The sequence below is a fragment of the Cydia splendana genome, chromosome 22, assembly GCF_910591565.1.
Source record: "Cydia splendana chromosome 22, ilCydSple1.2, whole genome shotgun sequence".
NCBI lineage: Eukaryota > Metazoa > Arthropoda > Insecta > Lepidoptera > Tortricidae > Cydia > Cydia splendana.
Window position 1 is genome coordinate 9,105,953 of NC_085981.1, and position 17,984 is coordinate 9,123,936.

Sequence of the window (17,984 nt, forward strand, 5' to 3'; positions counted from 1 at the left end):
CACCTTCCCCGCCGCCCTTAGTCGTCCCACCCCGTCGCCCTCGTACCGCGCAGGCGGGGACTCATTTAAACAGTCAGCCTATAGCTTAGAGCAGCGGTCGGGCAACCTGCGGCCTGCGGGCCGCATGCGGCTCGCGAAACTGTCACTTGCGGCTCGAGAGGCGCCTTGGCTATTTTGTATGTAATAGTGACAAACGACAATGTCTCATAAAGTCATAAATATTAACAAAGTACGGCCCGCGTCACCTCCGTTAACTACTATTGGCCCTTGGCTGCTAAAAGGTTGCCGACCGCTGGCTTAGAGCATTTAGTAACTGAGGATGTCATCGCTGTCATTTTCTTTACGAAACAGTCTGCCGATTTTTGCGGGGGAGGGGACGTCAAATGCATTGCTATTTCTACATGATTTGTACGTAACGTACAAATAGCCATGTCAAACCATTGATATAGAATAAGAACTGGATACCCAATCAGCCGCAAAAAATGGCCCCGCAAAAGTAACGTTAAAACAGATCACGCGTTACTTTTTCGTTTAGTCTTGTATGGACCGCTCAAATGTGAAGTTGTCAACAATGTCGTAAAATGGTCGTAAAAATATGCAAAAACAACAATGATAAAACGAGGAAAAAGCATGGAATGTATTTCTTTCGGTTAGTTCTTTGGATAGCATTACATAATTTATGTAATCTGGTGGTAATTTCATGATTTTGAATAAATTATTATGTTAGTACCAAAGAAGGGATGTGAAGGAACAAAAATCTAATGAGTCGATGTGAGGCCAATACTTTTTTATTTTTATATGGAATTCGTAAGATATAATATTATGTTTAAATTCAAGATTTCCAAGAAAACCTATGCGACGTGCAGAGTGGACTGCTATTATAGCAAGAGATAGGGGTGATGCAGTTTTAAACAAGGCAAAACGGCACTTGTGTGTTCGGCGCATTTCCCTGTTTCCGACATATACACGACCAATAAGGGCTTACATTGACTAACTGTAAATGTTAAACCTGTCTGAACACAGTGACAACCACAGGATTTTTTTGATAAAGACCATAACCAATCAGTACCAGTAGCGACCTGAATGTCCCCGTGCACTATATTGCAAAGAACGAAAGTGCGAAGAGTATTATGTAGATCTAAAATACACAGTTATTTAATAAGTTGAATTTATTTCAAGGAAAATATAATAAATTTATAAATTTATTTTATGATAACTTACACGGGTTGTTACCATGAATTAATTTTATTTGAACTCCCGATAAAATTAAATTTGTTTCATTTATTACTTCGGTTTTTCTGTACAGTAATACCTATTAAAATGTACCAAAGGGACTCCATTCGTTCATTATTCTCGTTTGACGTTGTTTGACGTAAATACAAAGGTGAAGTTACGTTTAGTGCCATCGGACTTAAAGTTTTAACAGTGTTGGTAATAATGTTTACAAATTTGACACTTAATGCTTACGACAGTAAGTTCTTTTCCGTACAAAACATTTATCTTGACTCAAAATTTACGTAAGCGTTTTTATCATCAATGCAAATTTGCAGCTAATGTCATTCTGATCCACATTTTGTTGACATTTTTGTTCCGCTCTGTGTGTCTATTTCTAATATTAAGTCAGTGTGTCAAACTATACAAAAGTTTGCACAATTGTGCAAGTTTTTCGGCAGAGGGGTAAGCTCTTAAAGGCGACCCCAGTTATTAAATGCTCTAAGGGCTGTAGCCGCGAACATCAGTTAAAGTCTTTGGTGGTCTAAGGGCCTTTCTGGCACTTTTAGATAATTCACATTTCGTATGCCTGGACCCGTATACGTCCCACATAATTTGGTTTGTTATTTACAGTTTCAAGGTTATTAATACAGTAGCAAATTTTAGACAAAGGCATACGAAGGGTTAAATATCGTAACCTATAGACTGTATCTTTAGGTATTTCAAAAAGAGTAAACAAATCTCCCTCAAATGGCTTCTTAAGCCAGTTGAGGGTAGATGAAAACATGACATGATCAAATAATGTAGGTTGAAGTCAGGTCGTTCAGTGACAGATCCAGGTGGTTTTGTATTTTGTTGGTTAATCAATAAATGTTATAACTACCCGAGAATGCAGAAATTATTGGTTACTTTTATTCAAGTACCTAAAGATACAGAGTATAGTGTATAAACGACACGTACCATAGCGAAGCCGACGTCGGCCTTCTTGAGCGCGGGGCCATCGTTGGTGCCGTCGCCGGTCACCGCCACCACCTCGCGCGTCTCCTGACACTTGGAGTCGATCATTCCCTTCACGAGCGTGTACTTGTCGGTGGGCGACGAGCGCGCTAGAACTCGTAGCTTGGGCCACACTTTGTCTAGTAGGTGCTGTTGGACCTGTCAACAAAAACGGATAGATTTAGGACGGGTACAGTAAAAAAATATCAAGTTTGTTAGTATTTCGAATCCGCTTAATGAACTTTAATGTGTGTTGGGTCGTCTGGCACTTTCAGATAACATTTGGCACTTACCAATAACTTACAGCATTATGGTCGTTATCTACTTTAATGTCGATAGGATTCACATTGTCACTCATAAATTATATTAATCGTCTGGCACATGCAGATAACTTGATGCGCCGTGTTGACGTTGTCGCCCGTCACCGTGATGCCTTGTGGCACTTTTAGATAAACTGTGGTACTTGTGGCACTAAAGTACCTACCTCGCCATTAGCATCCCTAATCCGCCTATTGAACTCCTTGCCTTCCAAAATAAGGAAATCGTCAGTCGGCTTCAAAATGCCGCACTTGACGGCGATGGAGCGCGCCGTGTTGACGTTGTCGCCCGTCACCATGCGGACCGTGATGCCCGCCTTCTGGCACTTGCGGATAGCTTCTGGTACCTGGAAATAAATGGAAAATATAATTAAGATGAAAGACCAGTGTTAAGGGAGTCCTTGAAAACATTGACGCGATCACGAAGCAGCTTGGGGTCAAAATAGTTTCGTATGTCTGTCAGTCCGACTGAGTTCCTCTGCACTCTGCAGGTCGCTTTTCTCAATCGATTCTAGTGAAATTTTATGAGCAGGTTCGAAAGTTATATAGTATTTTTGTCGATAATTTCTTGTAAATATTTCAAGTCATAGATTTCTTCAGTTATTAGTTTAATTAAGCAATTTTATTACATACAGTTGTGACGTTTTACCCTGCAACTGGAATAACCCTATAACCTTCGCTTACCTCTGGCCTAACGGGATCCTCGATACCGACTACGCAGAGGCAGGTTAAGTTGTTCACAATGTTCTCTTCATCGTCCCAGTTTGGTTCTTGGTCTATGTGCACCTGTAGAAAAAAACATTAGAATAAGGGCTGGGATAGTTTTCGATCGTACCATATCTTGGACTATAAACGGAACGAGACCCTAGAAACTACATATCTGTGATACGCCATAAATTTATACTGAATAGGTTATTTTATTCAGCAAACTTTTTTTTACCCTGTGTGTCTCACGGCTGAGCAAAGGCCTCCCCTCTCTCTTTATAATCCTCTCTGTGCTGAGCAAGATCCCACCAATCCCGCAGCAAACTTAAACGTTTTTTAATTAAGCAAATATTTTCGGAAATAATCACTCCGAAAGCCACAATAATTATAATGGCATTGTTCTTAAATGTCTGTCACGTGTAACAACTCTTAACAAGCCGGCTCTAACAACTCTAACACACCCACAGGCCGAATACACCACCGGTCCTGGTGGACAGAATGTAACACACGAACTAAGGAAATAAACATCTTACTATTCTATAAAAAAAAAATATATTCTAACAAGCCGTTGGTAATCGTTTGTCCTTATCAGTCATTTTGACTTTTGTTTGTTAGAAAGAGGCAAACATTAACACAGCTTTGCCAAGTTTTATGAACAAGGGTACATCTTCGTTTCAATGCTAATTACCTGATTAATCTCAGCCTTGCCGGGAACAAAGTCCCTATACGCAACGGAGATGGTTCTCAAACCGTCGCACGCCATCGGCTCGATGACTTGCCGCACCAATCGGTCCTGCATATCTTTCGTGAACTTTTCTAAACGCCCTTCGTGTCCATAGATGAATGAGCATCTAGAAAGAAATATTAATATTTGGCACTTGGTGATAAGTTGCGAAATTTTAATGGCACTTGTTGATAAATTGTGGCAGATGCAACGATGCTTTATATTAAATAAACCCTAGGTCATTAAGGGTTTTTTTGTGATGTCTGTAATTTCGGCCTCGTGACTCTGGCCGAGGCCGAGCACGAACTACGGTACATGGTACTCATTTCTTCATGACGATCTCGGAGGCGCCCCTATAATACAGCCTATAGCCCCCCTTTTAAGGAATAACCGTCGACATGCTTTTGAGCACGGAGTTGAAAGTGTAGACGAGCGTGAAAGACTCCTCGGTGTGACGCTCGCGGCCTCGTAGCTCTGGCCGAGGCCGAGCACGAACTACGGTACATGTGGTACAACTTACTTCTTCATGACGATTTCTGAGGCGCCCTTAGTATACAGCCTGTAGCCTCCCTTGTAAGGGATAACAGTGGACATGCTCTTTCGCACGGAGTTGAAGGTGTAGACGCGCGTGAAGGACTCCTCGGTGTGGCGCTCGCGCACGGCCTCGTAGCTCTGGCCGAGGCCGAGCACGAAACCGAGCAACGCGCATTCTGTCTTGTTTCCGACTTGCATGGGAGGGCCGGTGGGGTCTTGTGAAGGCTGGAAACAAAAACAACAATTGTTAGAGCATACTAAGAACTGGTACGTTGGGTGCGGCCTTGCACTTTAGACGGGCTGATTAACGTAACTCAGTCGAAAATACAACTTTCCATGCGACTATATCTTAGAGAACTTTAGTGCAACCGGCTTAAAAATTTCCTAATTCCAGTTGATATGTTAGGGTTTAATTGTATTATGTATAAACCTGCTAAAGCTAATTTTAAAACTGGTGATTTGAAAATTGTGTATGTGAATTGTCTTTGGATCACAAACAAATATTGAATAACGTGTTGGTAAAAAACGCACGCATGTCGAAACTCGCTGTTAAAGTTTGCTTATAATCCTATCCTATCTACTTACCTACGGGTTTTTTTGGTTCACTATACTTTACACGTGACTCACCATGATTCGGGAGGTGAACGCGCTGTTGACGGCGATGGCCTCGACCAGCGTCTCGGCCACGTCGCTGGGCAGGTCGCGGTAGTTGGGCGTGACCTTGCACAGCTTCTCGCAGATGTATGACTGCACCACTGTCATGCGGTTGGTCGTGAGGGTGCCGGTCTTGTCGGAGCAGATGGCCGTCGCGTTGCCCATGGTTTCGCACGCGTCCAAGTGTCGCACCAAGTTGTTGTCTTTCATCATTTTCTGGAAGAGGAATTAAGACATTAACAACGCTATACCTATCATTCATACTCGTGGGTATTTCTTATGGAAAACGCTCAAAAACATAGTACAGATCCTTCATCAACTTCTTCTCCAGGCCCAGTGGGATCCATAAGGGATTCCCCGTGGGTCATCAAAAAAATAAGGGCTAAACCCTAAAGTTTAGTTTCTCTTTCTCACCTTAACAGAATACGCGAGCGAGAGTGTGACAGCGAGAGGCAAGCCCTCCGGCACGGCCACCACGAGCACGGTCACACCGATGATGAGATGTTTGACGAAGTGGTTGATGTACGTCGCGCGCCACGGCCTCCCTTCCGTCACGAACGTCGTCACGCTGAATTGGATGATGAGGATGATGACGGTTAGGACCGCGATCGTTGAGCCCGCGTAACCGATCTGAAAGATAAACAAAAATTCAATGTCAGAGTACGTCGCTTTGCTTTGGAGTTTGGGAACCAAGCTTGGTTTGTAACAATAACTTTTTTCGTGAGAAAATTTATACAATAACCAAGGCTGATAGTCTTAAGTCCTCATCCACATTTCATATTAGGTACTACGTCACAAGAGGTGCATACTTAAGAATGTCAGCTGTCGAAAACGTTGCGCATCCATCCACGACTTAACACTGTAGAAAGAGAGCGGGTTATTTAACTGCGTCCTTCTATAAGTTGTGGCTGGTATCACAGTATACAGACTATGTCCTTTAAGTAATAAACTACTAAACACAATTACTGCTTGTCCCTTTTCCAGATTTACTTTTCGCTGGCCCCTTGTATCGTATATCGTCATTCACTTTTTGCGCACTGATACTGCATATTTATTTGTTAAAGATGGCCTGGATAAAAATCCACAGCTTTTTAAGTTTAGGTTACCTGTATAGCCAGCTTGGTGAGCTTGGCCTGCAGCACCGACTTCTCCTTCTTGTGTGACTCTGGGGCCGGCTTGTCGGAGGCCGGAGCGGGGACGTGGTTGTCGTCAGGCCTGTTGTGGTTGCCGTGGCTGTTGCCCGAGGCCGGTAGGTTGACGCCTTCATCGCCTGTAGTTACGAGTTCGGTTACTTTCTGGGTTGGATAAGACTCGATATTTGCCATCGAATGTAGCGGTGCCATTTTCAGTGACGTGGAACAATTTATTTTATTTAATAAAGGCAGGCTTAAGGCAGAAATATTCACCATTTCGAGCAAGATTTGTAGTAGTATCGTTTGATAAAAACAGTCACTTTCGTACGATAGGCGATATAGTTTTCATTATATTCGACTCGCTTCTTTTTAAAAGCATGTAAAAACGATCTGTTGGTATATTATATATCGATGACAGCAAAAATCGAGTCTCGGATAACATCAAAACGATTTTAAGGATCATTTGAAAGATAATCCGGGAGGATGCAAATTATTCGTGTAAGAAATTATTACGTGAAAAAATATGTCTTTATAAAATACACTGTGGGACAAATTAATTACTGTGACTTTTATTATTACATTTTATTAGCTGTTACGTGTCGGTGTTGCTATTTAAAAATACTTCAAAATTTTAATTAGAAAGCGCGTCTTACATATCTGTTTTACCAACACCACTAAAATATTAACAAAATATACACAAAAATAGTTAAAAGGGTTATCTACAGTGGCTCTACTCGATAATGCAAAAATCTAAAATGCTGTTATGAAGTATGTTATTTATTGGGTTGTTTTAAGGGTTGTGAGTAATGTTAGTTAGATTCTTGTTTATTTCTAATAACTACAGTGGAAGTATTAGGTAAGTACGGTTAAGGGCAGATCTTTAAGCTTTGAAGCTATAATAGACGACTGTAGATGGCGTCTCCCTCGTGTACGTGGGGTGTTTGTGCTACAAAGTTACCTTATGCGGTAGAAACGCAACTAAATAAATAGTAAACCATTAATTGAACGAAATAGATTGAGCCAATCGAGTCGCTAAAACAGCGAAAAAAAATTATTTATTCGATGAAAACGCTTTGTTTTACATTAACAAAGACATTCTATGATTGGATCTCAAGTTTCCTTTTTAATGTATTAAAACGACTTGGAAACCCGTCAACATAAATGACTCTAAGGCCTGATTACAATTACTGACTTTAAATTGTGCCTTATACTCTGCTTCACAACTGGCAACACGATTGGCTAATATACTTACTATATGTATTATTCGAATACCGCATAAGATAACATTGTGGCACGAAGCGGCATAGCATAGGATCACTTACCGCCGCCAATGCTCTTGCGCTGTTCCTTTCGCTGCTTTTTAGCTTCTACGTATCCGTATCCGTCATGTTCACAAGCATACACAATGATGACATAATTGTTCGTCATGCAGTCAACACGACAGTTACACGATGCAGAATGTGTATGTTTTGTTTTTTGTCATCGGCGCATGGAGGGGCGTGCAGCAGGCCGGGGTTCGGGGGGTGGAGAAAAAAAAAGTCGGATGTCATTGAATGGGTCACACTATGTTTGTGGAGCTAGAACTAAATGGGTTCATGTCTCGTTCTTACACTTTACAACACGTTAACGCATATTATTTGCACCTTATGTCGTATAAATAAGGGCTTAAAACATACGAAAACGTGTCACTTGCAATTTAATTTTTTTAATTTAATAAATAAATATCTTTGTATTTTTATTGGCCCCAAGTGTAAGAACGTAGCGCTAAGATTTACAAAATGTATGTATAAAAAGGTATTTTATATTTTTTTAAACAATAGGAATTGAAGGAGATTACTTATATCATTGAATAATTTAAATTATTCGTCTACAATTTTACAACGATATAACAAGATATATGTATTATATACCATGCTTTCACAAGACATTTCAGGCTATTAATATTAACACAACATATACACGGACAACGTTCACAGGATTCACCATTACCACTTTATTATTTTGGGTTTAAATTTATCAATAAATAAAATAATCTCAGTATGTGGATGAAACATTTTTTATATCAATTAGTATGCTATAATCATCATTTGGTGAGTATAATGTTATACCTTTAAACGAGCAATTCTTGTATATTTATTTATTGAAACGGCTCTAACGATTTCGGTGAAATTTGCTATAAGTATAGGGGTTTTCGGGGGCGAGAAATCGATCTAGCTAGGTCTCTCTGGGAAAACGCGCATTTTTGAATTGTTATATGTTTTCCGAGCAAAGCTCGGTCTCCCAGATATTGAATATAATATAGAATATTTAACTCAATTTTACTATAAATTATTAGCATATGTATCGTGATATTCTTGGCTCTGGCTTTTAGACTGAATGTGTATAAAATATAATTAAGCCCGTTTTAACCGTTTTTTATTGACAACTGAATACTTAATTCTGTACCTATGTACTTATTTTGATAATACGGCCAATTTTTATCATAAAGATATCAATATTTTAAATTTCAGCCTAAAATTATATTTTAAAATATTGTTTCATCCACATTTCATTTCCTAGGAAGGTCGACAGGTGCGATGGATCGATGGTAGGGGTCGAAAATCTTAATCGGAACACTAAGGTATGCAGCTAAGCTACCACCCTGCTCATTTAGCCTGAAATCAACTTTCTGCCACTTGAAATAACGTCTAAGTTTGAATGTACTAAAATTTTAGCTTATATAATCTAATTACTATTTTGATTGACTTATTTTGAAAATTGGATAAAAGGATAATGGTCTCTAGGAAATATAAATAAAATACTTAGTAGTGTCTTTTACGTCGTGTCAAGTACACAAAGAAAAAAAATTGAAACTCTTTGGCGTGTGTCAATTATGAAAATAAAAATATCATTAAATGAAAAGAGCGATAATATTTTTAGGAAACCAGGTATAGGACTGCAGGTAAAGTACAATACCTAGACTATATCCAGAGGACTGTTAATTCTAAGAATTTGTAGTATTTTCTGAATTTTAGGAATCTGGTATTTTCTCTGGTATTAGACAACTAACAAAAAGTATACTGCGATGGCAAAATACGCTATTATAATATGGCTATATTCGAAGCATCTATTCTATGCTACGGCTATGCTATATATGTTATATGTATATGCGGCTTAAAAATGAGCAAAGTAATATGACAATGCCAGCTATATCTGAAGGGCATTTTGCTAAAGAGCTGCTCTTTCTGATGCATACATATATTAATCTGGTACATTATTTATTTTTTATAACTCATCCCTCTGTTGTAATACAGTACAAGAAGGTACCTACAATAAAGTCAACCCTGAAGACATTTTAAATTGCCGCTATAATTTTTTGTATATTTTCTTTCCAATATTATTTTAATTAATTCGAAATTTGGCTATTTCCAGTATATTTTATCAATTTTTAAACCATCGTCATCATAAGAAACTGTTACATTACAATACATACCACTACCAAAATATAACGTAAAGATTCGTAAATCGTAGTTTTTTAACTGAGTAAAGTAATCACAAAACTGGTTCAGAGTTGACAACATCAGAAAGAGCACCACATCTAATGCCACAAAACACTCCGAGCGCGCTTTACGCTGCCATTTTGTTTTGTCACAAAATGGCCGACTCTGAGCGTTTCACGGCCTTCGGGTAGGACAGCCATAGTCAACATTTTTGAAGTCGCTCCTGGTATTAGATACATAACCACCTTTAAGCCAATTCCCAGCTCGGGGTTACAGGGTAATACCGTCTTTGTGCCCTCATAAAAAGGTTGAGTATGGCTAGGGTAGGATGTATGCTACGTCAAGTGAAGGTCACTGACCTTTCTTCATCTGCTTGATCTCCTTGTCCTGGCTCTCGACGGCGGCGCCGAGCAGCGTGAATATGATGCCGGCTTGCGAGTTAACGCCGACGGCTGTGACCAGCATTTTGCCTGAACCTGGAATTTTAAATGGGGAAGGATTAGTAAAATTAAGTAAGTATATATAGAAGATTGATAGTCTCTAATTTAATAGATCTGTAACTGTAAGTAAACTTGATTTTCTAATCAGGAACGATTTGGTTGGTTACGGGCGTGGCTAGACCGGCGGACAATGGTGATTTTACCGCATTCTTAACGCGAACGAACTATACGTGGTTCCTTAATTAATATCTAAAATGCTTTCACAGTTTCTGATTTTCTCTCACTAGAGTCCGTCAAACTAAACTTTGCACCGACAATTTGTGGTAGCATTAAATTTTCATGGGGTTGGACATTAATGCTGGCGTCTCTTATCAAGTTGGTGCAAGGTTAGTGTAGACCCACTGCTCTATAGGATACATCCTGTATATTAACTACTAATAATTCATACGCACCTTCCATAACGTGAGTCCCGGATAGCACCATGGGATCAAAACTTTCTCCCTTTTTGACATGGTCCGATTCGCCTGTCAGCGATGATTCGTCTATCTGTAATCATAAAAATATATACTCAGTTACATGATATATATATATCTTCTACTTATTCATATACATAGGTATATGTCAGCCAGGGTTCTGATAGGTAGCATTATCCCGTCCCGAAAATTGGCATATATAATTATACACTCATTTTTATGAAAACGATATGAATATGACCTCAGGCAGAGAGGAAACTAGGCCTTATTGGGATCAGTGTTTTCACCTTACAATGTTTCCGAAAAGCGAGTGGTAAATATTAAATGATCATTCGTAAGTTTCAAAATACCCATTAATGAGCCGGGTTTGTAACCCCCGTTCTCGCTGAAAATACCAACGATGGATATTTTAATTTCTGTTATATACCTACCGCAAGTATCTTTTAATAGCGTTTGACGGATCAGTGGATACATTTGGAGATTAATGTGTTGTCTCCAAATTACACATATTATATGAAATGAAATGAAAAGAATTTATTTGACACAACAATCTTAAGATTAACAGATATTAAATACCTATAAGACATGGTTTTGTAACTTGTTGTCTCAAAGAGGATACCACTCAGCATGTGTCGGAGCACATAGTGCAACGACGCTGATTTTCAGTGGTTCCTTAAACTTAAAACTTAATCCTTAAATTTAGAAATAAAAATATTAAGAACAATATAAAACACAATGCGGAGCAAGTAGTCTTAAAATTAATATCCAGCATAAAACACAATTATTCTAAAAACATGTGAACAAGCGATGAATGGAAAGTTTAATTACCTACGCAACATAAACTAACTTTTTTAAATAATAGACACAGGTGACTAGGAGTGGGAATTTTGGTTAGTGAGAAGATGAAGTTTTAATTTGCTTTTAAATGAAAAAAGTGAACCAGCATTTCTTATTGGCGGAGGAATGTTGTTCCATCCGTCAACTATTTTCATTACCTGAGCGTTTCTTTTATTTTTTGCCATTTTTATATATTGTGACCTTCTTTGCTACTTTTGTGTTATTTCTATTCAGAATCACGAGCTCTTTCGATCCTAATGGGATAAAAAAATGTCCCAGACTTTTTTTCCTATTGTGTTACCATTTCCCCATATACATACTTTGTATGGCGGTAACAAAAAGAAAAGTTTGAAAAATGTATGGAAATTTTAGGACACTTTTTTTCTCCTATAAGGATGAAAAGGGCTCGCGATCCTGACTAGAAATAACACAAAAGTGGCAAAAAAGTCACAATATATAAAAATGGCAAAAAATAAAAGAAACGCTCACCTAGTACAGTCACCTGCAATAATATGTTACACAACGAAGGCCGCAAAAATATCTGACACGATCTTATTTGTAGAGCCATAAGAGCGTGTCACATATTTTTGCGGCCTTCGAAGAGTAACATATTATTGCAGGTTAGGTTAGGGTTAAAATACATAAATGACAACCATAAGCGGACAAGTCTTAAAGTAATACAGAATTTATTGCTCGATATTGTAGTTTTTACAGTCGTGCACTTTCTTTTACGATTCTTATATGGCTTCGTCGGCGGTTGAAATCTTCATAAATGTGTAATGACACATTTATGAAGATTTCAACCGCCGTTTTATTTCATACATTTATTATGTGAATAACACCAAAACTTACGTTCACATATTTAAAAAAACTTAGGTACAAAATTCATACAGAATAACAGATAAATTTGAGTTTTTGTCAAACGGAATAGGTTTCAATTTGCTTTATCAAAATCTAAAGACCTAGCGACCCATATAATTTATTTTTACATATTTATCATTACGGCAAAAGCCTTATCGCATCCGTTATTTGTACAAAACTTATCTGTCCTTAGCGACTATATTTTTTAAAACACGTTCTTAAAACAAATGTTACGCGATAAAATGTCGCATTGCGCATGTCAGTCCTTTAGGATATTAAGTATTCTCGCCACAACGATAAGGATCTTATTTACTGCGGGCCAAGGTTGAAATTGCAATGGCTTGGTTTGTGAAGAATGTTTCCCTGTTTGGAGTAGTGACGTCAGACTTCATATATCGCATTTCAGGGAAACTTTAGGTGAGTAGCGGAGCGGCACAAATGAAGATACGAATATACTAATGGTTTTATGAATAACCTCGTGCCGCCCACCATACAAAATTATAGCCAAGGAAGTTAGAATCTTGTTGTATTTTCAATTGGGTTGAATTTGATTTGTTCAAAAATTTTACGAGACAAATGAAATGATACCTACTTTGTTTTTAATTAAGGTTGACATTTCATCGAAACTGACAGCCGTATTCGAACAATGAGATACGTCAAATACTAGATATTGATACGATATGGATTGGATATGTCAGTGTCAAACGAGTGTCAAAATACACGTTTCTTCAAACAAAAACGTCACTTTTGACACTTGTTTGACACTAACATATCCAATCCATATCGTTTCAATATCTAGTATTTGACGTATCTCATTGTTCGAATACGGCTGTGAGTGTACATCCTAATGTACATTAGGCGGCACGAGTATAGAGAGGCCTAAGACTGATACCGTTAAGTGGAGGTTCAATTATTATTGTTTGGTACCTTAAATATTTATGTTAAAGACATAAAGTGGATTATTTTAACAATATAGGTAGGCCGGGTGTTCTAAGTAAGGAATTATTCAGACCGATCCAAATATAAATAGGTACGTCGGACGGGGAGAGCTCCTTAATTAAACTAGGTACTAATTGATGTCAGTCAGGTAAATAAGTTTGATTTATATGGGCAACCGGGCGGAAAACGTCCGTCGGGGCGTCCCAGATACCGCTGGAGTGACGAAGCCCAAAAAGACCTGTCCGCCCTCGGAATACCCAACTGGCGTGAAGTGGCGCAGAATAGGGCAGAGTGGCGCTCTCTTGTGTCAGAGGCCAAGTTCCTTTTTGGGTCACTGAGCCAGTGATTCTTCATTCTTTCTTCTTCTATATGGACAATATAGTACTTTGAAAAATACTGGCCAATAATAGTCATGGCACATTTACATTTAAACGATTATGAAAAGCATAAACCCTGGTCTATTGTCCCCTTTTTAGGGTTCCGTACCCAAAGGGTAAAACGGGACCCTATTACTAAGACTTCGCTGTCCGTCCGTCCGTCTGTCACCAGGCTGTATCTCACGAACCGTTGACTAGACACTAGACAGTTGAAATTTTCACAGATGATGTATTTCTGTTGCCGCTATAACAACAAATACTAAAAACAGAATAAAATAAAGATTTAAATGGGGCTCCCATACAACAAACGTGATTTTTGACCAAAGTTAAGCAACGTCGGGAGTGGTCAGTATTTGGATGGGTGACCGTTTTTTTTTTGCTTTTTTTTTCGTTTTTTTTTTTCGTTTATTTTTTGCATTATGGTACGGAACCCTTCGTGCGCGAGTCCGACTCGCACTTGCCCGGTTTTTATTTGGAAATCTACCCCCCTAGCTAGAGAATAAAGAGAAATTACTCAGACTGGATTCGAGCTGAGGACACAACTGTGGTTAATGTATGACCGAATGGTTAATAATTTACGTCCGTGTGTTTACTATTATAAATAAGAAGTTTACACAGATATCCACATCTGAATTTTCAATTTAAACATACAATAATGACAGTTACCTGGCAATGATAAAACAACTTTAATGAAACCCACACAGCTATACACAACCACAGCCTAAATAACTTAATCCGTCCCAATCCAGGTTGAGAGCGTGACCGATCGCGAGCATTCGACAACGAATAATCTACGTGTCACGAATATTCATGGTATTCATGAAGCTGAATGAATATGCATGCAGGTGAAGTTGCGATTAGATTTTTATGGTTATCCATAGAGGAGGATAAAGGGGGGCTTTATAGATCACGCCAAAGGTTGGCTAAAGGGATGTTACGAACAACACGCTCCGAGCCGCGATAACTATTAATAAATCCGATTGTGATGCTTGCATAGACCATTTTACATTTGTTTTTACCTATGTAGGTCCATACCTACACTGTCTATACATAAAATCGCCATCGCTGCATAGGTAAAAACAAATCACCTTTACCTTGATATGTCAGAATTCAAATTCTGAGGTCGTAGCAATTTCTTGTATGAGGCATTAACATGATGTTGGGTCAGGAGCATAAAACGAGGTTAAAAAAGAAAAACAGCATCCTTTTTTGTGAGGTTGGGAGAACGAGAACTTCATCATATGGACGCCGGGGAAAAGGGATAACCCTTGGAATAGTTCCAGTAAGTCGATTTTCAAATCGTGGAGTTGTACGCCCAAAAGGTCAAATAGCGGCCACCGACGCCACCGTACATATTTATGTGGGTACTAGTTATAGACTAAGGTTCATTGATTTGCTTGTTTTCTTTGAAGAAAAAAATCTTTAAGGTAAATGTGACAATGATGAAAGTCGCACATAAGCACACAATATAATAATAATGCTAAACGACTGCGACACGAGCATAGACTCTTAAGTACAGTGCGAAGCCTTACATTAAGAGGGAATAATACTTCGTACCCGTCCATGCAAAAAGAGAAAATGTACGAGTATTACCACCTATTTATTTTCCATTCTCCCTGATTTTTTAGTAAGTTTTTAAAGCGAAGCCTATCAACCTAGAATATATTATGCTGAAGCGATCCACATCGAAATCAAAGTGATTTGATAAGATTTAGTTAGTGGAAACTGTTTTCTCCCGAAATGGAAATTGTATGAAAAAAGTACCTATTGTCAGTAGCTATCTCTCTTACGGAATCCTAAAAGGGCGTGTAGCCCTAAGCCAGTAACGATGCAAAATTCCACAGCGCGCGGTTTATCACTTATCAGTCGATAACCCAATAACGCTTATCGGTGACGCACGAGCCATATGTGATAGGCAGGCATTACGGCCACCTGTTAAACGATTAATATACGAGATATTGGCGATAAGGGCTGCTGGCTTATTGGGTTTTGATGGTATTATTGAATTAGGGGAGGGAAAAGTGTTACACGGTGAGTAGGGCAAGGACAAGTTGGCTAAGCTATGGGGAAATTGATAAAAAAAAAATTATAGGACATTTTTACACAGATTGACTAAGTCGCACAGTAAGCTCAAGAAGGCTTGTGTTGTGGGTACTCAGACAACGATATATATAATATATAAATATTTAAATACATAGAAAACCACCATGACTCAGGAACAAATATCTGTGTCATCACACAAATAAATGCCCTTACTGGGATTCGAACCCAGGACCATCGGCTTCACAGGCAGGGTCACTACCTACTAGACCAGACCGGTCATCAAAATTGTGATAAGGCTTCATAAATTCGAATAGACTAGATTTTTTTACACCTGAAAGTCTAGACAAAAAAAAACGTGATACGTGGTCATACATGTATGTGCTAGAAGGTTATAGAGGAGTTGTCGACGTCTTATCAGTCTACTGAGAGCCTAGCCAAGGTGACAATCGCCAAACGAACAATAAAATGTATCGGGATGACAGATGCTAAAGTGTCATTCTATGGAACTTGCTAAGTATGTAAACAAACCGCCATATTGAAATTGTCTCTGAATGATGAATTTACTAGTGACTTTTGTTTACATAGTTAGCAAGTTCCATTGAATGACACTTTACAAAAAAATCAAGTGACTATTTCCAATTTCCATACATTAATAAAATTTGGATTGGCATTGTCTTTTAACGATTGTCATCTATCGATTGTCGTTTATGTTTGCTGTTTATCGTCACTAAAACTACCCGAAAGTGTACAAATTATTTGTTTACTTTTATTTAAATACTTAAAGATACAGAGTATAGGCTGGGCTTCGATCGGATTGTAAGGAATCTCAGGTTAATCGATTATTATAGGAGATTATATAGTGATAAGACTGATAAGAGAAGGAAAACTTATTGGGTTCGATGGCGTTATGGAATTAGGCGCCGTCGCTGCGAGCGACCGGCATTCGATAAGGTTTCGATGGCTAGACTTGTTTTTATACAGGATAGATATTATCAGCCTATATATTATATACATTATGTCATGTTATTTACCATTACACCTGTTTTATATTAATGTTATACATTTGTCAAAGAAATATCAATATAGAGGTATCTTCTTCAACCTAGCGTTTTCCCGGCCTAGCGCCAGGGTCCGCTTTCCTACCCAATCTTCTCCATTTTGCCCGATCTTCGGCATCCTTAGGTGTGAGATTGTTCAGGTGTGTGTTGATAGTTGATAGAGACGTAGGTATACCAAGGAAAAAAGCACCACTCTAAGTTTGCACCGACTCAGCAGTGACAATGCATACACATCTCATATAGGAGCGCCATACTTGACGTAGCACTTAGCATGAAAACTTAGCGTGTTCTAACTCTAGCTACGTCTAACTGTCAGGCTAACCATGTTATCGATTTTCTACTAAAATAAGGGACATATTAAAACGCTGTTATATTCAAGAGACTGTTAGCTTTGAAATATAACACTCGTCTGCGTTAATTGAACGGGGCAACACAAATAGAATACTTGTAATTTGACGACGTTCGTTTCTATTTAGATGCGTGTTTTCTTTGATGTGTTGTCCATGTCATGTATGGATCGATCATTTTGAAAACCACTATGAGTTGATGTTGAAGTTTCGGACGATAGTCAGGACACTGGTCTGTTATATCCGTAAAATTGTATAAGCATGTGCCTTTTAATGCAAGACTGTGACTGTGACGCTACAGCTGCATGGCGATAGAAAAAAACTAGTACCTATAATCTGGCAGTTTGTAGATTTCTTACTGTCTGACTCGCTTTTATTTTGCATACAAACACGAGAAGCAGTGCCTTGACTCCAATAACGAGATGGATTTCTTTTAATTGACACAAGTTTGGTGAAACTACAGGAACGACGCTGATGGGTAGGTACTTCGCTAACTTATACTCGCCCTCAACAATTGCCAATGCCTCCCTATTTGCTGGCAGATAGTGTTCCATAGGCCTCGCATCGCCTCTATCTTAGTGGCAGGCAGTCTTAATACTCTTTGGATCGTACCTTGAGGTCATTGCTCTGCATCAGTCTACCGTCGGCGGGCAGCAGGTCGCCGTACTTGATCTGGCAGACGTCGCCGACCACGATCTCGCTGATCACTTGCTTCACACATAGCCCCGGATCTTACCTTGAGGTCATTGCTCTGCATCAGTATACCGTCGGCGGGCAGCAGGTCGCCGTACTTGACCTGGCAGACGTCGCCGACCACGATCTCGCTGATCACTTGCTTCACACATAGCCCCGGAT

The 17,984-nt window shown here is 39.0% G+C and overlaps 1 protein-coding gene across 16 annotated transcripts in view; it reads right to left on the minus strand.

The window, feature by feature from the left end:
• The window catches only part of LOC134801450 (plasma membrane calcium-transporting ATPase 2), a 275,898-nt gene that overhangs the window by 19,889 nt on the left and 238,025 nt on the right, over positions 1-17,984 (minus strand). For 12 of the 16 annotated variants that reach the window (XR_010145671.1, XM_063774021.1, XM_063774024.1 and 9 more), the window contains 11 exons: positions 10,647-10,740; positions 10,114-10,230; positions 7,598-7,642; positions 6,249-6,412; positions 5,557-5,772; positions 5,116-5,358; positions 4,475-4,713; positions 3,919-4,081; positions 3,210-3,311; positions 2,693-2,872; positions 2,173-2,367 (listed from right to left, as the gene is read on the minus strand). Coding sequence is in view for 15 of the 16 variants with exons in the window: in XM_063774021.1 (XP_063630091.1) it covers positions 2,173-2,367; positions 2,693-2,872; positions 3,210-3,311; positions 3,919-4,081; positions 4,475-4,713; positions 5,116-5,358; positions 5,557-5,772; positions 6,249-6,412; positions 7,598-7,642; positions 10,114-10,230; positions 10,647-10,740 (1,758 nt within the window). In the remaining variant the exon portion in view is untranslated. Of the gene's footprint in view, positions 1-2,172; positions 2,368-2,692; positions 2,873-3,209; positions 3,312-3,918; positions 4,082-4,474; positions 4,714-5,115; positions 5,359-5,556; positions 5,773-6,248; positions 6,413-7,597; positions 7,643-10,113; positions 10,231-10,646; positions 10,741-17,741; positions 17,841-17,865; positions 17,953-17,984 lie in introns of those variants that run through there. The other 4 variants (XM_063774030.1, XM_063774033.1, XM_063774035.1 and 1 more) reach the window with 3 other exon arrangements.